General features: G+C 40.8%; 1 protein-coding gene and 1 pseudogene across 1 annotated transcript in view; both read left to right on the forward strand.

Moving 5' to 3' along the window:
- LOC138746415 (G protein-activated inward rectifier potassium channel 1-like) overlaps positions 1-12729 on the forward strand; it is a 54657-nt gene extending 41928 nt beyond the window's left edge. Inside the window, 2 exon segments of the mRNA XM_069904577.1 lie at positions 3652-4129; positions 4131-12729. Coding sequence (XP_069760678.1) covers positions 3652-4129; positions 4131-4254 — 602 coding nt within the window. The 3' untranslated portion in view covers positions 4255-12729.
- Positions 12730-21511: 8782 nt separating this feature from the next.
- On the forward strand, positions 21512-22145 carry LOC138747335 (small ribosomal subunit protein eS25-like; annotated as a pseudogene).
- Positions 22146-22396: the final 251 nt, after the last annotated feature.

The raw sequence follows: 22396 nt of genomic DNA on the forward strand, positions 1-22396 counted from the left end.
TATAGGTTCAGACTGATGGGGACGAGAACCAGAGGAGGATGGGGAGGGAACTTTTTCGACACAGAGAATGATGAGAACCTGAAATTCACTGGGCAAGGGATTAGCTGAAACTGGGACACTGATAACATTTAAGGAGTTTCTAGATGAGCAGGTATCGAAGGCGATGGGAGATTGGATGAGTGCAAATGACAGCTCTGTAGTCAGCATGGATGTTGTAGGTCAAATGGCCAATTTCCTTTGACTTTGTGACTTGATTCCACTCGAGAAATTTACTTTTAGCTAGCAAACCACATATTTGAATCTGGATTAGTACTGGTAGAGATGTGGATGAATGCCAACCAGTTTAATGTGCCCAGGGACCTTAATGGATTGCCATTGTCAACTCTAATAAGAATTGTTATTTTTCCAACTGATCTTGCATCATTTGAAATGCTTCAAATTTACTTCTTATTTTTTAGTGAACTCATGCCAGACTTGTTAGAGAATTCATTATATACATATATTTTTTAAAAAAACAAATTCACATTGGTTTAAAGATCACAATTACACATTGTGAAATATCTGAAGTATCACCCTGCCTTTATCAAATATGCTTTCAAATATCTACTTGGATTTTTGAAATGCATCATCTTTAATTCAGATTACAACAGTCGTTCCTTTTAGTTTTATTCATTGCTGCGGCACTTGTTGCTTTTTCGATCTCTGTCAACATGCACTTAAATGAAGATGGGAAAATTTTTACAGTAACTGATCCCTATGTCAAACATTTCATAAAATGAATCAGCAGATATCTGCTTCATTGTACATTTCTATATAAAATTTGATTCACACTGCCATAACCATCTTCAATTAAAAAGAAGAAAATACGCAGCAAGTCTCATCATCTGGCAAATGGTAAGTTTGTCTGCTTGTTCTGGGGGTGCCCAACGCCAGCCATTCCACAGCACAACATGAACTCATTTCCCTGCCATTTCAGCAAATGAAATGATGTCCAGAGACCTGGAGACTGATGTTACTCGATCCACAGTAGCCAAGTGTTAAATATGCTTGAAGCGCCTGGCTGAACTTCCAGAACTTCATGATCTTGTTTCAGTCCAGTAAAAGTACATTGTCAATCACAAACCACTGAAATAAACCACACTGTGTTCCCAAATTCTTTCATCACTTTGCTTCAAGTATGACTGATGTATCTTTAAACTGTTATATGATCTGCAAGTTCAACTGCATATGTCCCATTGGTGATTCAGTTTTGGGTTGAGAACTCAAGTTTCATGTTGACTTCACTATTATATACAGGCAAATTATCACTCCATCCAAAATGACTGCTGGGGTCATGCTCCTTCCTGACTGCAGTGGAATGTCTGTTAGATTTCTGTGCCCAGATATTTGGGGGATAACTCATAACCTTCTCACAGAGAGGCAAAACTGGTTTGCCACTTGTGGTGAAACCACTATTGTACATATTTGTTATAGGTAAATTAGATGACCTTTCCCGGTTGACCCTGGTCTCACTGGCCAGCTCGTGACTCCTTCCCTTCCCCATAAAGGCTCTCATGGCACAAGCCTGCCCCCAGTTTGAGTCTGGGTCAGTGTGAGCGACCAACACAGGGATGCCGTCTATCTCTTCCAAATAAAAACCTTCAGTTTCAGTTACTTCAGCCTTTGTGCAATTGATTGTGCATCACCACCTAACTTTCTAGCTTTGATATTGCATTCTAAGGAGAAAACTTTAATTTCAGAAGATGTATATTTGATCCTTCGCTTCAATGGAACTAATTATATAGTTGGGAAAGTATGGGTGAGGTAAATTGACCTCCTTTAACATTCTCCCATCCCCGATACATTTCCCTTCAGTGCTCTCTTTTGGGTTGGGGAAGCTACCATATGGAAGTGTGTTTCATCATGTATTAGTTCTGTAAGATAAAGCATCCAAGAACTGGCAGTGTATGGATGTATCCTTTCTCGGAGTGTTTGAATCAAAAGTTAGATGTGAATAAACAGATAAACAATCTAACTTTCCTTCTCTTCCTTTTGATCATTTTCTGGTTCATGTAAATTTATCCAATTCCTTTCTAAATGTTGCGATTGAATTGATTTGGCAATGCATTACATATTCTAAGAATGATGCGTGAAAGGACTGCTTCTAACCTCCATTTTATCCCTTTGTGCTTTTTGTAGTTTGTACTGTTGTGTTACTGATTCACCAGCCATTGGTAATATTCTCACACATCTATTTAGAATTTTGGATGCTTCAGCTGGGTTTCTTCAGGCTTCCAGCTAATTTCATCCAAGTTTTTCGAAATATCTTATTTGCTGATTTATTGGTAATTCAGAAAATATATGAGCAAAATCCTGGGTACCTTGTGTCAAATTAAGCTTTGAATTTATTAGTTGATTGCTGTGGCAATCTGCTGACACCAATGGAGAATTAACCATCCTTAGTCATATGAATTTTGTGATGCTAATGTCCTATTTTTATAATGGAATCAATAATGAGGCAGTTTCAAACATTTAGTTTCAACTATACTATTCCGAAGTTCTAATTTGTTGTCAGAGAATGTGATATCACGTACAACCCTGGGATTCTTTGTCCTGAGACCAGGCAGAATTTCTAATAACCGGTAACTGTAAACTGTACTCAAGAAGAAAGAAATGTATACAAAAGAAAAAAAGTAAAGAAAAGAAAGAAATGTAAATAAACTGACTGTGCAAATACAAAAAGAAAATAAGAGCAAAGAGCCCTGAAATGATCTCTGAATGAGTCTGTTGTCTTGGAGTCTGATGGTTCAGGGATAGCATAACTCCTGAACCTGGAAGCATGAGTTCTGTGGCACCTGTACCTTCTTCCTGAGAACAGAGCTCACCAACAACAGCGCTCCATATAGATGTCCTCGAGGGTGGGGTGAGTTTTGCCTGTGATGTACTGGGCTGCATCCACTACATTTTGCAGGGCTTTACACACAGGAGTATTGGTGGGCCTAGACCAGACCATGATGCAGCCAGCCAGTACACTTTCCACCACACATCTGTAGAGGTTTGCCAAGGATTCTGAAGACACACAAACTCCCGAGGAAGTGCTTTCTCTGCAATGGCATTCATCTGATGGGGCTAGGAAAGGTCCTCAGAGATAGTGACGCCCCCCCCCTGTAAGGTAAAACATCATGAGATGGGAATGTGTAAGGAGTTACCCTGTACAGGGCTGTAACAAGATGTGAATGCATCCTTGTACTTACAAGATAAGAGAGACATTGATGGATTGAGAGGCAGGAAGCTAGCAGGGAAAGGATAGCAACAGTTTTAGTCATTGGACAAGTAATGATATGATGATGTTCTAAGCATGTATCCAAGGGTATAAAAAATCACCATTTTGCTGATAACGGCAGAATGCATTCTCCGACTAACATGGTTAGTCACAAGTGTTACAATCCGGTAATAAAGAACAAAGAACCCTGATTTCGACTCAGTCTGGTGTTTGTCTCACTCATTCATGAACAAAGCAGACCTAACACCCCCAGGAATTTAAGTTTACTTGACATGTATGATTTTCATTATTTAGTTTTTCTGTGTAATTTCTAAGTCATTAACAGATCATTAGTGAAACTACAATTGAAATGGATAACATTAAAAGCTCTCGGTTATCCTGTTTTGCAGGAATGACATGCCAAGCAAGGACCTCGTACACTGAAGATGAAGTTCTCTGGGGCCATAGATTTCTTCCAGTCATGTCACTGGAAGAAGGCTTTTTCCGTGTGGACTATTCCCAATTCCATGCCACATTTGAAGTCCCCACTTCTCCGTACAGCGTGAAGGAACAAGATGAGAAGCTGTCACTCACATCACTCTGTGCTACTCCTTCAATCAATAACAGTAAGAATAGAAAGGAGAGAATCTTCTCCCTGGATTGCATCAATACCCTAGAGGAAAAGAGCAGCAAACTTCCAGCCAAGCTTCAAAAGATGAGCACGTGTAAAGATGAGGTGCAGAGGAAAGTCCTAAGAATGACTGCGGATATCGGCGAAAAGACATGCAGCACCGGGGACCTCCCATTAAAAGTGCAGAGGATAAGCTCAATCGCCAACAATTCTGGTGTCGAGCAGACTCCCTCTGAAGGCCTTCAGTGCAAATTCCGAATCCATCGTTCAACTGACGGGGGATCTTCCGCGGACGGCTTATTCAGCGCCAGCCACGGGCTCACGCAAGGAATACAATTCACCTGCCAAATTGAGAAAAATGAACTCGGGTCGCCTCATTTAGAAGCAGACAATCAGAAATGGCATGATCTCTTTTGAAGGTGATCTGTAAAATATCCGGTGATTTTAGACTCAGACTGAAATGGATTGAGCAGTTTTAGGGTTATATAGACTTACTTAATGTTAGTTCGGTTTGCAAAATTATATGGCGGCAATGGTTTTAGGAAGGAATCAGAAACATGTTTTGTACATGCTTCATAGTCAGAATACTAAGTTAGTCTAATGTAAGCATAAAGTGGAATACATTGCATTTCGAAAGGAGCCCAATCAGGTTTTATGATGTGAAGTTTACTTCAGACTAAAGTCTAGGGTAAAGGTCCTCATTGGATCAATTAATGAACTTATCATTAGTCTGAGTCACACTGACAAAGGCCCTAAAATTGTTATCTATCCTGTGCTGTTCAACTATTTCAACTGTATGAAAGCAGAAGCTTAAAACTGACTTTAGCATCCCACTGCTAAAGAGGAAAGAAATCGGGCAAACCTTTGTTTCCCTTTGTGACCTTCAGCTTTTAGCATATTGTCCTTATTGTTGACTAGATTCTTTGTGATCCAAGGGAAAATTAAAAAAAAATTACTTAACAAACCCACATTCCTGCAGCAGTTCAACGTTGACAAACCAATTCCATGTTGCATCCTACCTGGAGTTATTTCTTCTAACCTGATCAGCCAGTTGAAACATTGTCAAAATAAATATGTATTGGAATTTCATGTTGAAACCAAGTGAAACACTGGTACATGTGCAGGAATCGAAGGTAAAAAATATGCCCAAAAAATCTAGAGGCTTTAAAACTAGAAAAAAAGAAGAACGTCAGGTCCTCAAAGTGACTGGTGAGCAGATTATTGCAATGTGGTCAGGAGTAAATGAGAGATGTGAAAATTTGGGGCTGTTCTCTTTTGAACCGAGAATGCTAAAAGAGGATATTAAACCTTGTTACTGGAGTAAATAAGGGGAAACATTCTAGTTATACAGCATTTGGAAAATAAAACAATATCATTTAAAATAATTTACAATAAACCAGAGATGATAGGAGAAAGCCCTATTTTAATGCATTGAGTGTTTATGATCTAGAATATTATGCCATAAAGAGCAACAGACATAGCTTTAATAATGATGTCCAGAGAAAGGGTAGGAAGTAGGGGTTGGATGGAATTGCTTTGTGATGAATGATTCCGACGATACTCCAGAGGGACCGTACTTGTTATGTCTATTCATCGTCAGTCTTTCTCCCCTTTACCTCTGCTTCCCTTTTCTCTTCAAAATCTTTCTCCTTCCTTCTGTTTGTAGGCATTCCAATCATGCCCTTCTAACTTTGGTTTCCTTCCTCCAAAATTTATTTATAACTTTTCTCATTTGTACATTTCCTTTCATGTGCTGCGGCGGAATATGAAGCGAAAGCAGGGGATTAATCAGAAATAGTCAAGTAACTTGCTTACTCCAGAATAAGGCCTGCTGCTTCTCCCATCAAAACCTGACTTATAAAAGAAAGCTTTCATCCTTGAAACAAGTGAAGATTGAACCATGGAAAAAAAAAATCCTTTAAAACAACACAATGCCAACTAACATAGACCTTCAGGCTCCTTTAGCTATATTCCCCCCTCCACTATCACTCCCCTTCCCCTATCCCTGGGTCTCCTTTCATCTGACTCTGTGTCACTCTCTTTCCTGTGTCTCCTTTCCTTGCAGGGCTATCCCCTGCTCTGATCATTCTCATCTTTTCTCTCCATGTCCAATGATGGCCTTTTGCCTATTGGTCTGTGCTCCACTCCCTGCCCTTTCTTCCCTCCTTAAGTGCCTTCCTGCTTTTGGCTCGAGGAAGAGCTCGGGCCTGGGATGTTAGTTTCATATCTTTACTTGCTATGGTTGCTGCAGGATCTGCTGGGTTCCTCCAGCATCTTTCTGTTTTGAAAACCATCACATCATCTGCAAGACTTTCATGTTTCACACTGTGCCAGTAGTTTGGATCTGGAGATGTTAGTTACTCTTGTGTGAGTATCTGGATCCAAGAGTTGCCATTTAAACACTGGCAAGTCCATTTAATGTGAGGCAACTCTCTCATTGAGTCATATGTAATTGGAGCTTACCTCCTCGAAGAGATTTGGAAGCAGTCTATGGATTTTTTTTAAGGCAGAATTAGATTGATACTTGATGGGGAGGGGGTGAAAGGTTAACATATATGGATGGGGATGTGAAGTGAGGTTATGATCAGATGGGACACATATTCCCAAGTCTTATTAAATATTTCAGCAAATTCTAGGGGTTGATTCCTTACTACTGCTCCTCATTCATAGGGATGCTCTGATGTATGTATGGAGTCTTGCACGTACTAGTAGAGCAGTGGTTCTCAACCTTTTTCTGTCCACTCACATACCACTCTAAGTAATCCCTATGCCATCGGTGCTCTGTGATTAGGAAGGGATTGCTTAAGGTGGTATGTGGGTGGAAAGGAAAAAGTTTGAAAACCATTTGTTTTAATCGTACCTACTTGACTCGTTATGTGCACGGTTTCAGAACTCTAAAGGAAATGGGCCAATGACATTTTTTCTCAAGCAAAATCTTTCAGTAACAATTGTACCATGAGAACATTGTGGCTGGTGGTATCACTGCCTGGTATGGAGGCGCCAACTCCCAGGACAAGAATAAATTCCATAGGGTTATTAACTTGGCCTACGACATCACAGGCCCCAGACTTCATCCCATCAAGGACATCTACGTGAGGCAGCCTCTATCCTCAAAGACCTCCACAACCCAGGCCATGGCCTCTTCACTCTACTACCATCAGGGAAAAGGTTCAAGACAAGCATTCAGCAGCAAAGGGACAGCTTCTTCCCCGTTGCCATCAGATTCCTGAATAATCAATGAACCAAAGAAACTGCCTTTACTTTTCGTGCCCAATTATTGTTATTATTCTTTCTTTTTTATAGTAATGTCATAAGATGGTTATAATATGAACATTTGTCCTGTGACGCTGCTGTAAAACATCAAATTTCATGACTTGTTCATGACAATAAATCCTGATTCTAACTTTGAAAATGTTACATCAGGAAACTGAATTTCCAGGAGACTCCTGTAGACTTGGAAAATTAATGAATTTTAAAAAATGATCATTATTAGTTGAATCAGAACGTTTACAATGCAGATTCTTAGAAATTGAACAAGTAAACAAACAGATGCAACAAACAATTAGGAAAGCAAAGTGGAGTGATGGTCTTTACCTCAAGAAAACTAGAGTATAAAATGAAAGAAGCCTTGCTGAGATCTTGTAGGGCTTTAGAATACAATGTACAGTTATCACGCAGTAAGGTTAGTGTAGCCATTACTGTAGTGCTATCGCAACACCAGTGACCTGGGTTCAAATCCGGCACTGTCTGTAAGGAGTTTCTAAGTTCTACCTGTGTCTGCATGAGTTTTCTCCGGATATTCTGGTTTCCTCCCATCCTTTAAAAAGTACAGGGGTTATAGGTTGATTAGGTATTTGGGCAGCATGGGCTTATGGGTTGGAAGGGCCTGTTCCCGTGCTGTAAAAAATAAATAAAATTTAGAGTTGACTTAGCTTGCTCGATACCCAGTGAAGTTAAGAAAACCAAGAGGCGCTCACTTGGAAGTGGCCATTTTAGACTAAGTATAAGGAAAATGCTTTTACAAACAGTTGTGAATCATTGTGTTTTCAATGCTTGAAGGTTGTGCTGTTTGGTAATTGAGCATCTTCAAGGCTGAGTTGGACTTTAAGGGATTCAATGAGCATAATGCCGGAAAGGAATGTGGCCTTGAGGTAGTCAGCTGTGACAGCTTTGAATAACAGAGCACGGTCCAGGGGGTCTTGCACCTCCTGTTTCTTTGCCAGACTCTAAAACAAACAAGGAAATTTGGCAGGATGTCAGATGCCAATTTCAGCCTTTGTGACGCTTTCTATTGAGGTTTGGAGAGGAAACCCCTTTTTTCCTCCAAGCGTTGAATAGTTCTAATGAGGAAATTCTAACGGACCAGATGTAGGGTGAATCTTTCCCTTGGCTGACGAGACTAGACCCAAGCTTCACAGACTCAGAATAAGCAGGTGTTTCGGATTTTGATGAAGAGAATTTTTTTTCACTTAGAATGTAGTGAATTTTTGAAATATTTTTATAATTGATTTAAGACTGAATTTAATGTGAATGTTAACAGAACTATGGGAAATGATCATCCACATTGATCATCCACGTTCAAAGAGCAGGTGGCTCATCTTACTTCTAATGAGTTAAATACACATCACTTACAAAGATAACATGCAACTTTCACCTTTGAAACAATTTCAGGCTTAGACACATGATCTTTGTTTCTCTATTCTTGATAAAACTGTTGTAAGAAAATGACTGGCTTTATTTTTCTAATTCATAGGAAGAAAGCAAGCTTAGAAAGTCTTTGGGGCTTTAAGTTGTTTAATGCAAAACACCAGTGATTATTTAGAATATGTTTGGGGTGATTGGCTCAACCATACCCAATATTATGGAAACAGATATGTCAGAGTTGGGTTTGGTTTGAAATGCCACAGAGCGGCAGTTATAAGGGGGAATGGGTTAAGGATTTGTTGCCTGCCATCTGTGGTGGTGGGGGCAGGTAGACAGAGGACATCCATATGGTTGGGTGAGTTGGGGGAGGTTGATAATTCAGGGGCCCGTGGTCAGTTCAGGAGAGGTTGTGTGATCAGTGTTTAGAGAGCAAGGGTCATATGTTTATGAACAGAGGGTGCCAAGGGAGAGCGGTGGAAAGGTGTAAAATAAATCAGCAAAATAAAAGGTAAAGGTTTGTAGAGCACGTCGAAAGAATCAAAGGCTTGTTGATCCGAACCAAGGCTTTTATTAACTAGAAGACTGGAGCATATCACATGTAGGTCGACCAGTCCAGAATGATCTGAGTCTGGCTAAGAGCAACCCTTTAAGACCTGCCAGTAGGCATGGCTACGCTCTCAGCCAATCACAACCAATATATACATTGTGGTGCACTGTTAGCCAGAATCAGACACACACAAAGATAAAGACTGGACAACAGGCTTTAATCCACAAAGACTTCCACAGAGCCAGGCTGACTGTGGCTGCAGCAACTCTGAGTGAGGCCTCGGGAGGCCGGCGCAGGCTTGTATCCCAGAGGGTGATTGACACCTGACCGGGTGGGGCTTGATCCATTCAGGCTAACCGATTGACAGCCGGCCATGTGTTGTCCTGTCCCCTTACATTCCTGCAGGTACAGAGGTTGGGCCCTGCAGTAGGCCGGTGGTGGACCACCACATACAGATAGAATCTGTACTACCACAAGGTTCCATTATTGGAACATAATACTACATATAACATACTTTAACTTACAGAAATGAGGCCCCAGTGAGGATCAAACTCACAACCCCTGGTTTACAAGACCAGTGCCCTAACCACTGAACTATTGGAGTCTGTCATTTATTAAGTGCATTCTGGCTATCCATCCGAAAGGATGATGATGGTTTGTGTCATTTGATATGAGGACGCCATACTCCTCAGAAAGGAACAGCGTGTGTGTGAATGGATTTGGGTGAGTAGGAGTTGCACAGGTCCAAACCCATCCTCTCAACATCCCCTCCCGGATCCAGTGGTATGGTGAGGTGAAAGACAGCTGAGGGAAGTTCTGTTGCAGTGAAAGGCTAGACCAAGCTTCGATGCATTAATTAATTGTATTATTTAGATCCTAACTGCACTGACTTCTCAGTGTCAGATTGAGATCTGTTGGGAAGCACACTTTAAATCACATGATGCTATAAAACCTTGGGGTTTTTTTAAATGAAATTGCTCAATAATAGATACGTGTCAGATTACAATTTTTTTTCCAGGTAATGTTTTAGGTGAGTGTTGTGCAGGGATTGATGTAAGATGTGCACATCTGGCCTGTTTGTGTCAGGGCAATTTGTGATAGGATGTATTTCTGGATTAGCATAATTTAATCTGGAAATCAAATGAATTCTGCTTCTGAAAAAAAAAACATTTTATGTATAGCAGTGAAAGTATTGCATTTCCAGGAAGTATCATTTCTAAATAATGTTTAAAAATGCCTTGAAAATGAGTAAGAGAGAGATTCTTAAACTGAGAAAAAAAAATGTTTTTTTTCATCATCTTTTAAAAGTATGCTATTTATAAAAATGCTCCTCAGAAGAATAATTGAAATCGAGAATCTGTCAAATATAGAATCACATAAAAGCTCTGATATTCTCTCACAATTATGTTAACATCCCAACTGTTATATTGCAAAGATGTGGAGTTGTATGATTCTTTGAACTGGCAATAGTGTTCCCCAGTATGCTTTTTGGGCCATGTCTGGTAATGATTTGGATGAGTGGTTCTCAATCTTTTTTTCCCCCACTCACATCCCACTTTAAGTCATCCCCATGCCATCGGTGCTCTGTGATTAGGAAGGGATTCCTTAAGAGGGGATGTGAATGGGAAGGGAAGGTTGCGAACCACTGCTCTAGACCCAATTGTTACTGAAAGATTTTGCTTGAGGAAAATTGTCATTGGTCCATTTCCTTTGGAGTTCTGAAGCTGTGCACATAACGAGGTATGATTAAAACAGTGGTCTTCAAATGTTTTCTTTCATCCACATACCACCTTAAGTAATCTCTTACTAATTTCATGGTTACTATAACTGAAACCAATTTTTTAAATGTCACATTTATTCAATCACTTGAGCATAAATTGACTAGCTGTCATGGTGAGATTCATATTAAGGTTTCAGATCGGATCACTGCTCCAGAAATGTAGAGGGGATTTTCATAACCCCCTGAATCCATTCTAGAAGGAGGAGAAGGGTCAAAGGACAGGAAAGTGACAAGCATTGCAACCTTGTTTAGAAAGTGGCATGAGGTCATCTTTGGCAACTGCAAGTCCCACTGTTTAATTTTAGTGGTGGGAAAGTTCCACAAGCAATAACACTGGACAACGAGGATTTTGCTTTCTGGACATTTTTGGGTACATTTTGCGTATTTTGGCTTACTGATCATGAAAATCACTTTAACACTTTCCTATCATGTACTATATTTTTAGATATAACCTAGCATGCTTCAAGTCTACAAAACCATAAAGTGCAACATGTCATTAAAAATTTATTTTCTGCATTCACACTTGGCATTTTTCCTGCTGATCTTGGTGCAGTCAGTGATGAACCTGGTGAAAGGTTTCACCAGGACATTGTGACCATGGGAAAGCGGTATCAGGGCAATTGGAATCCATCAAAGCCGGCCGACTATTGTTGGACACCGACATGAGAGGCATCAGATGCTGAGTACACACGATAATCAGTGACAAAGCATTTTTAAGCCAGTTGAACTGGCTTAATCGCAGCATTACGGTGCGATTAAACATGCTAAATTAAAAATGCTTAACACTGGCAGCTTCATTCATGAACATAGCGAAGGGATTCAAAAAGATTGGATATGAACCTTGCAACATCCATTTGTGAAATTAATAAACATGTAAACAAATTAAACATACTAAATTCAATAAGTTATTTTAATGTTTCTATGCGATACAGCAAATCTCAAATTATCTTTGGGTTCAGCATGAAATTGTCTGTCATAATCCCTATACTTTTTCAAGAACCAAACCTATAGAAAAAAAAGTTGTTGTCCAGTGTCATCAGAGAATTTAAAAAAATATGGTTGAGCAGCATGTAATGAGCTGGATGTCATGAATTGCTTCTTTCCATGCTGTAGATCTCAGAGTCCATGCTCCTTTGGATCTGAGGTCATAATGACTATTTGTCAGGAAGATTTATCACAATGAATTTACCCATTTGTTTGCCCTCTACAGGCTGTCTGCCTGATCCTACCAGTCAACCTATTCTTCCTGCAGTCTATTCCTGTCCTCTTCTCTGGTCACAACACTTCCAGGCTTTGTTTTAAAATTTTACCCTGCCCGCATCATTCAAGTCATTAATATACATGCAAAGATGGTGGTCTAAGCACTTCCCTCAGGGAAATACACGATTATCTGTCAGTCTCAAGAAACAGTCACTCACTGTGGTTCTCTGCTTTCTGTCCTTGAGCTTTTTTTTAAATTCAGGCTGCCACTGCCTCAATATTGTTAACTAACATTTTCAGGGATTTCAGCAAATCTGTTCTGAAATTCTAAACTTGCTTTGAACAAACCAAATTTCTTAAAATGCCTGTAATTGTTTTCTCTCCTTATTGTTTCTTAGACCTTCCTTGCCATGAAGATTAAAGTGATAAGTCTGTATTTCAGATTTATTGTCAGAGTACAGATATACCCTGAGTTACGATGTTCCAAAATATGATATTTCAATGATCATCAGACTCCGTTTTGAATAAAGGTACGTTGGGATCTACCTGTATCAACATGGTTGCTTTTCCTTCCCTGAAGGAAATGCTTCTGCCCAATCAGCTCGTGCAGATCGCTTCCCACCGCTGCCACCTCCTACCGTCATCAGTTCAAGCTCCTCATAGTGGCGTCAAGGAAACGTGCTTCGTCAGACCCAACGCTGTTTCTTTTTAAAAAAAATACAGTGATTTGGAACGCATGCGCAGATTGCCATCATTCTCTCTCCCTCCCCAGTGATGGCAATCTGCGCATGCGTTCCAAGTCAAAAGCAGGTGGCAAAGTGACACCGCTTCCCCTAGTTACCAGGCACCGTCTCGGGAGGCCAAAGTCCCCGTTCTTGCTGGCAGGAGCGGCTCAGAAAACTAACTGTACAGGTAGACCCCGACTTACGATAATTTCACCTTACGAAGCAAATAGCGTAAATGGACCCCAACGTAAGTCGGGACCTGCCTGTACATACATGACCTCACATACAACCCTGAGATTCTTTATCCTGTGGGTGAGGCACTTCTTGGTAGTGCAAACAAAACTGCACACATTGTACAAATGTAAACAAATAAAGAAATGTAAACAAACTGTGCAATGCGGAGAGGAAAAAACACAAAGTGCAAAATTAAGAGTCAATAAATGAGTCCCTGATTGAGTTTGTTGTCAAGGAGACTGATGGTGGAGGGGTAGCAGCTGTTCCTGAACCTAATGGTATGAGGCTTGTGGCACCTATACCTCTTTCCTGATGGACCAGCAGGAACAGAGCATGTGCTGGTGGTGTGGATGATTGCTGCTGCTCTTCGATGGCAGTGTAGATGATCTCAATGGTGGGGAGGGTCTTGCCTGTGATGTCCTGGGCTGCCTTCACTACATTTTGCAGGGCCTTGCACTCAGGAGTATTGGTGTCCTCAGACCAGACCATGGTGCAGCTGGTCAGCACTCTTTCTATCCCACATCTGTAGAAATTTTCGAGGATTTTCAAAGTCATACCAAACATTCGCAAACTCCTGAGGTGCTGACATGCTTTCTTCATGATTCTAATTCTTAAATGCTCTCCACATCAATTGGACAATCATGATTAAATCCTTCTCTAATTTCCACCCTCTGCCCTCAGCATCTATGATGCATCCTGTGTAGACTAGATTACTTAATTGCAATAAGGATGTTAAGCCTTTGAGTGGAAAGAATAAAAGCTCAGACGAGCAGGGCATGTGAACCAGAACACCTTTGGAGAGTTCACAGAAGGCAAGTGGTCAGGTGATGGACAGAGCAAGTGATTCAAGGACTCTTTTTGAAGAGTTTGAATGCTGACATACACCCCTGAGGACGACGAGCATTGGATCACCATTTGGAGTTTGGGGTACTCGCATAAATGCAGGGCTCATTCAAATGCAGAAGTTAGAAAGGAGGAAGCAAGGATAAAAAGGGAATGACAAAAATCACAACCACTGATTCCACAACATCCCTCCAACTCGATGACCAGTGTGAAATGAAGATTCAAGGTCAGATTGGTCTAATCAACCGTCCTTGGACACATCACATTATAAGTCTCGCTCAAGAACGAGAGACAAATAACGGCAAGTTCATTGCTAAAGACACGAAGTGTACTTTTTGAATATTCTAAAATTTAGGATCCACAGCTAAGCATGATCACTTTCTTAATCCCTTTTCAAGGTTACCCCTCCTTTTAACTCCTACTTACTTTGTTCATGTCCATAAAGTATATTTGGCTCCCATTTCTGTCCCTCTACTTCAGATGTTCTCAACCTTTTTCCGTTTAAGATTCGCCTAGCTTCCATGACCCACTAGTGACAATGACTGAGCAATATTTTCAAATCAAAGACAGCTCATTTTATCTAAAGTATTTTATTTAACCTTTTTGAAGACCCACATGGAAATATGCTGTGGCCCAGTAGTGGGCCATTGCCCAATAGTTGAGAACCACTTCCAGTTGATATCCTCTTTGCACATCTTATTTTCATTTCACTTCCCCTCTCAACATATTGACCATGATTCTCACTTAAATAATTTAAATAATTTATCAATAATGTCTGCCTCCTTTGGCATCCAGGGACCCCAATCTCTACCTGAATCAAAGACCACCACTCATGTCATTATAATTTTACCTGCCAATTTTTTGCTCCAATTTAGTCCGATCTGATCCCCTCTCATCCCAATGAAGTTGGCACTCCTCCATTTCAGAACTTTTTTAATGTACCCTTCAACATTATTCGTCTAAACATGACAATGCGGTGATCATTTTTCTTCCAAGTATTTTCCCCTTAACCCCAGGTCCACTTGCAGCATTGACTGTGCCTCTCTAAAGCTGCAAGAATGATCAGCATAAGATGATGAACTTTGGCTGCCTGTAAAAGTTGACTTATTTGCAATCAGGTCAGTGGATCCGACAATCTAAAGTGTAATCCCATTGGGACCACAGATGTAGTCAGTGTTGAGGAATTTCTTCACTTCCAATAATTCCTCACGTCATATCCTGGTGAAGTGGACAGCTCCACAGAGGGCGCTGTGAAGGGAGGCTGATGGCAGGAGGGTGGAACAAGTGGTTGTGTAGGGATAGATAAACTTATCAGTTTTCAGGAAGAGTAGTGTTGGTAAAGGCAGGGAGCTGAAGAGGAAAAGTGAAATAAGGAAGTTTTTTGGTGGGACAGGTAGGGTCATGTTTTCTGACATTTTGTTCATTGTTTAATGTAGGATTGATGTGTTTATGGAATACAGTTAGAATAACATTCTTTGATAAGTCATACATTTTTGGATATTGCTTTAAGTTACATGTACAACCTGAAGTAACAATGTTCTCCAGTCCTCAGTGCAAAACATACATAACACACATACAAGCAATATATATGCAGGACATGTATTTTATCTATACAAATAATTATTGTTTTGAACATATGAAAGTCTTGGATGGTAAATGTGAGCAGTTCCTTTGGTCCTTCAGCATTCTCACTGTCCATGGAAAGAAGTTGTTCCTCAGCCTGGTGGGGCTGGCTCTGATCCTCCTGTATCTCTTGTATGACAGGAGCAGCTGAAAGATGCTATGTGCAGGGTGGAAGGGGGTCCTCAATGATTTTTGAGCACCCTCTTTAGACAACAATCCCTGTAGATCATGTTGATGGGTGGGGAGAGAGACTCCAGTGATCCTCTCTGCCACTCCTCTTATGGTCCTGTGGATTGACCTCTGATACATTTTGCTGCGGCAATCGTACAACATTATAATGCAGCCGGCCAGGACAGTCTCAATAGAGTTCCTATAGAAGGTCGACATAATGGTGGCCGGTAGCCTTGCCTGCTTCAGTCTTCACATGCTCCTACACCTACTCAATGGTTATCTGAAGTGATGGCACGCTTGACACTGGAAAAAAAATGATGCTCTATTAATGTAATAAACCTTAATTTTCTCAATTATTTTCAGAATTTATATTATTGGATCCCATTATATGGTTTGATTTATCCTTTCTTTCATGCATTAGTGGAACACATAGCTTTAATCATAACTTCATAAGAGAAGGGTTAGATTGTTAGAATGGTTTTTGTTTTATATATATATATTGCTTTTTTGTCTCTTTCATAGGTTGTTTACAGCTATTTGTTAATATATGTTTACTTTGTTGGATATATATTACCTATATATATGAGCATACACATATATAAAACTCAATAAAAATATTGGAAAGAGGAAGTGCATCACTGTTGTGCTTTCCTGACAAGTGAAGAGATGTTGAGCGTCCACGGTAGGTCACGAGTTAAGTGAACTCCAAGGAACTTGGTGCTCTCCACTCTATTGCAGAGTTGTTGATGTGTGGTGGAGGGTGGGAGTTCCTGAAGTCCACAATCATCTCCTTCTCCCTGTCCATGTTGAGACTCAGGTTGTTAATCTCGCACCATTTCACAAAACTTCCCGCCTCTTCTCTTTAGTGTGACTCATTATTGTGGCTAATGAGGCCAAGTACTGTTGTGTCACTACAAACTTGATGACACTGTTGGAGCTGGATTCAGCAATGCAGTCGAAGCATGAACAGGGGTGGGAACAGGATTGTGCATCCTCTTGCCTGAAATTATAAATACTCAATTGAAGTACCATTGACTATTCATGAATGGAATTTTGGGCAGAAGGCAGCATTATTTTAAATGCAGGGATTAATTCCACCACCGCCCCCCCCACCCCCCCCCCCGCCATTTTTAACTGGCCTCCAGTAAAAGCAAACCGAAACTCATTTGCAGGATTCATACTGTGATGAATTTAGGATTCAGGTATCCACTACATAGAGTTCTTGGCAAAAAATATTCTTGAATGGAAAGTTCATCTAATACTAGACAACATCACTTTGAGAAACTCAAGTTTATTGTCATCTGACTCCACAAGTACAACCCAATTGAACAATGTTCTCCAGTCCCTGGTGCAAAACATCCAGACACATATTCTATCTGTACAAATAAATCAATATTGTTTTATAAGTATGAGAATCCTGAATGGTTAGTGTGAGCAGTTCCTTTGGTTGATCAGTATTCTCATTGCTGCACCTATTGAGGGGGATGAATCATCTTGGCTGGAATTTGGAAACTATCTCGGGAATGATTTTGACTTGGGACCTGAGGTGTTTTCCTCCCACAGATACTGCCTAATTATTTCCAATGTTTTCTGGGTTTTTTTTCAGCATCTGCAAAATTTTTTTTTCAAACCTTGAGTTTTCTGGGAAGGAGTGTATCCTGGGATTTTCACGTTGGATAAAGTTCTCAGAATTAGAGGAACAGATAGTTCTGAAGGAATAGAGTTCTGTGGGAAGATGTGTACTGAGATATAAAACCATATTGAATCATCGATGATGAAACTACCAATGATAAATAATCTCTCAATATTGAGTCAAGTCTCTGGTGAAGTCAAGCATAAGGACGTAGGTGCCACGAATCTCGAGTGGGTGGGCATTCTGTAGAGAGTTAAGGACATCATCTGCCCTTCCTCATCTCAGCCCTTCTGCTACTGAAACCTAAATCTAGAGTTGACTCATTCAACATTATCTGTGGAAAACGTAGAAAGAATGATTGCCATGAGAGCCATTTGCCTCCATTAACCTAAGGTGGCAGAAAGCAGGTGTACCTTGACGAAGGGCTCAGGCTTGAAATGCTGGTTATACATCTTTGCTTCCCATAGGTGCTGGGTGACCTGCTGAGTTTCTCAAGCACTTTGGTGTGTTAACAACACAGCATTGGCAGACATTTGTTTCACAAGACATTTAAACGTGTAGTTAGCATTGACGCTAAAACAATGAAATCTTAACGAGCAAAAACTGTTAAAACACTTTTCTTGGAATGGATCCAAACTTGTAAGAGTAGATGCCTGAGTATATAATTTAAAATCTGAGGAAACTTAAACAAAATAAATAGATTTCTCTCAACGACTTTTGCAGCCAAAAATGACAGATTTTAACACCTCTAGCAGATCACTTTGATGATAAACTTATTATTTTCTGCAGCCCCAAGGTTAAATTTTCAGAATATCATGAAGGCTATTGAAAGGTGTTCCATCAGACTCTATTTACTATTACTGTATTTCCATTTTGATGCATATTTATGCATAAAATCTATTTAAAATGAGAAATCTATAAGTAACCATTAGGCTATATTAAACGGACTTACTACTAGCTGTTGAATCGTCTTTCACAGAGCAGAACAATTTAATGTCAAAATTCAGGCCAAAAGCTTGTGATGGAAATGCATTTTTTCTTTCATTTTCAGCCTGTCTTCTTCATGGACGATCTCATCTCTTTGTCTTCTCCGTTAAGAAGATCTTGCATATTTCTTTGCCTCTGGAAAAAAATGTCAATTCCAACGTACTTAAATGATAAGACTTCACCAGAGACTTAGATGATAATTCTGATGTATGCCTGCCCACCTCGAGCTGATCAAAAAATGTCTCCATCTCGTCAGTTGTAGCAGTTCCTTATCACCTACCACTGTTTGGCAGCGTTCTGGACTTGAAAATTCCCACACTTGTGAGATTATAGCCCTAGCCCTCCTAAACATGAGAGCTCTCTTCTCTCTCCCCCCCCCCCCCACCCCACCCCCGCCCCTTCCTCTCTTAGACCGACAACACCTCCTCTCTAGTAGTTCTAATATGGTTCACCGTGTACATTGCCACTCACTTCCTTCAATTCCTTGACCTCCACAGGAAAGACTGATGAGTTGTATTCATGTGAAACCTGTGGCCCACACAATGACAGCTTTGCTGACCTTTAATGGGACCAATTCTCTTCCTCGCTAACCTTTTACTTTCATGTACCTGCAGAATATTTTGACACTTTCGTTTATCCTGTCTGCCAATTTCATTTTGTGTGTATTTTGCTCCCCCTGATTTTCCACTGAAGCATACTCTGACACATCCTTTACTCAAGAGATTTTTTTGATCTGGACTTCTTAAAGCCTCCTCATTTTTCAAGACCAGAGCTTTAATGTTCCTCAGCGACCAGGGATCCTTAAACATACCAATCTTTCCCTTCACCCAAACAGGAACAGGTAGTGCCTCAACCCTTCTATTTCACTTTTAAAAATTACACTCAATTGACCTACACCCCTGGTACAGTTTTGAATGGTGGGAGGAAACTGGAGCTCCCCAGGGAAAACCAACATAGCCAAGGGAATAATGAACAAGGACCTTACTGACAGCGTGGGATTCGAACCCAAGTCCTGACTGCTGGCACTATAAAGTGGAAAAAAAAAGCCCACTTTCCAGCCATCTCATTAATTACAAACATCCTCTAACAATCAACTTCCTGCAATTTCCTGCCTCATTGCTCCAAACCACTGGAAATCTGAAATGTAAAGCTGTTGCCAATACTCAACACATCAATTGGTAATCGTGGTGATTGAAACAAGGCTGCAGACAGTGAAACAGATCAGCTCAAGAATCGACCTGTGATGTTATCACGGTAACTTTATTTTCCCATATAAATTCCCTAATCTGCTGATCACTAAAATATTGTAGCAGGGTAAAAAATCTGCATCACAAAGGCAATAAGACTTCACATCCAGGGCGTTGAAATGTTAAGGGATGGGGGGGTGGGGGCTGGGAGGACAGGAAGGCGTACTGACATGATACAAATGTTCAGATCACATCAAAAGCGATGTACACTCTCCAGAATACTGCCTCTTGGGAAAAAGATATTGACCTCAAATTTGTTTTAAAATTTAAACCTACAGCACAGTACCAGCCCACGAACCTGTGTTTCCCAAATAATCCAATTAATCTACAATCCATGTGCGTTTTGAAATGTGAGAGGAAACCGGAAAAGCACGTGTAGAGAACGTACAAACTGCTTACAGGGAGCGCTGGGTTTGATCCCAGGTCGCTGGCCCTGTAGTAGTGCTGCGTTAACCACACCGCCCTCATAAAGGAGGCATCGAGAAGCATATAGTGGAGATGTGCCATGGAATCCAGAGTTACCTTATGAGGAAAAGGCCCACCACCTAGATGTACATCCAGGGATCTAGAATTTACTATGGGCGATTCGATTGTTGGGGACTTAAATTGAATTGGCACTGTAGTTGGAGAGAATCCTTGTCATGAGAGAGTGGAGGGATAAGTGCATAAAATCAGAGCGAGTACACTGAGGACTGAAGTGTTAAAGATGGATGATGTGTTAATCACATATCCACAGTAGATGGTCATTCAGTTTACGTTAAGTCTAAGATAATTGGATTGCTATATGTTAGAGGATGCAAAGCCATTGTGTGCAAATGGAGTCATATAATAGATCAATCATGAACTTGCTATAGGGTAATACTAGCTCAATGGGCTGAATGGTCATCATCATTCAGTGAATTTGCCTTTTTTTTAATTGTGACTGAACTTCAATGCAATTGTTAGGAAATTGTTCAGCTTCATTATAATAGGAGCACTGAGTTCAAAAGCAGAGAAGTCACGTTTGCAACACCTCAAATCTCTGGTGAGACCACACTTAAGTGTCTTGTGCTCAGTTCTGGTCACCTCATTATAGGAAAGATGTGGAAGCTCTGGAGAGGGCGCAGAGGAGATTTATCTAGATTGGAAAATAAGTTTTATGAGAGGCAAAGTTAGCAGAGCTGGGATTTTTTTTTCTCTTTGGAGCGTAGAAGGATGAGGGGAGACTTGATAGAGGTCTACCAGATTATGAGACGTAGACAGGGTGGGCGGTCAGCCAGGGCAGGAGTAGCAAACACCAGAGGACATAAGTTCAAAGTGAAGGGAGGGAAGTTTAGGGGAGACATCGGGGGTAAGTTTTTACACAGGGAGTTGTGGGTGCCTGGAATGCCTTGCCAGGGATAGTGGTGGAGGCTGAAACATTATGAGCATTTAAGAGACTCTTAGACACACATGGATGGAAGAAAAATAAAGGGATACAGGTAGGGAGAGTTTAGTCATTTTTTTAAGGTATATATGGGTTGGAACAACATTGAGGGTCAAAGGGTCTGTATTGTGCTGTCGTGTATGAAACGATCATTCAGCACAGTTAGCGTAGCGTTCAGTACAATGCACCAGTGACCCAGGTTCAAATCCAGTCCTGCCTATAAGAACTTTTTAATGTTCTCCCCATGTCTGCATGTGTTTCCTCTGTGTGGTGAAGTTTCCTCTCACCTTCCAAGAACCTACAGGGGTTCTAAGTGAATTTGGTGTTTTGGCGTGGCAGGGGCTTGTGAGCCGGAAGTATGTCGAAATTTAAAAGTTCAACTGAGTTTGGCGGATGGTAGAATTAATTAAGGAACGTAATCTAGTCCAAAATAATTTGAAACACTTGTATTACCTTGCATTCACATTGGTCAACTCAAGGATAAGGGATGAAAAATGGCACATGCTCCTCAAGACAGAATTTTAAAAAGTTTTCATGGGAACAGGTGAATTAATTTTAAAATTCCCGAAAAAGATTTGGTTCGAGGCTGCCGACACCCAGATGCACTGTGACCACTGGAAGCCTCCTAAAGTCGACAAGAAGAAGAAAGATGGGAGTTGCAGCGCGATCAATGACCACCTGCAGACATGAATCAAGCTGTCAAAGGCTTTATTAATCCAAAAACCCAGGCCTGCCTCCACGTACTTCTGGCTCACATCCAAGGCAGGTGTGAAGGAGACTAGGGTTCTCGCCCTTTATTAGGAGATCTTATGGGGAGGGACTACAGAAGGCGGGCCAGCCTGCCCAGCCAGCAAGGACATGCCCGCAGTACCGTGTTCCACCACAAGAGTAAAGGCAAAAAGGGCAAAGATCCAGTGAACAAAACTGGAGGCTAGACCACAAAAAAGAGGTGGTCAGAGGGAAAAATGAGAGATAAGCTGAACAACCTGGCAAAGCTAATGATAAACTTTTGAAAGAGGTCCCCCACTGCAAACTGATCGCGCCTGCTGTCGTGTCCAAAAGATTAAAGATCAGAAGCTTCCTGGCCAGGGTTGCTCTTCAAGAACTCCTTTCAAAGGGCATAATCAAGCCGGTGTGCAAACAGAGAGCTCAAGTTATCTGTGCACTGAATGTTAAGGGAGGGGATGCACCCACGGCTGCAGATGAAGCAAAAGCAGATGCTGGGATGAATTAATGTGTAAATTCCTTTGGGGGGGGGGGGGAAGATTTGGACCAATAACAGCAAACAACTCAAACTTTTTGAACTATTGGTACAATCGATAACCCCCTCCTTCACTTTACTAATGATTTAGTGTTTGCTGGTAAATTGCTGCTTTGAATTAATTGAATCTAATTTCCTGTTAGGGTATTACTGCTGAACAATGGAAGCAGGCCTTCTCCCTGCCAGTTCCATCCTGGATTTTATTGACTTGCCCAGTAGCAGTC

Source organism: Narcine bancroftii, chromosome 12, assembly GCF_036971445.1.
Source record: "Narcine bancroftii isolate sNarBan1 chromosome 12, sNarBan1.hap1, whole genome shotgun sequence".
NCBI lineage: Eukaryota > Metazoa > Chordata > Chondrichthyes > Torpediniformes > Narcinidae > Narcine > Narcine bancroftii.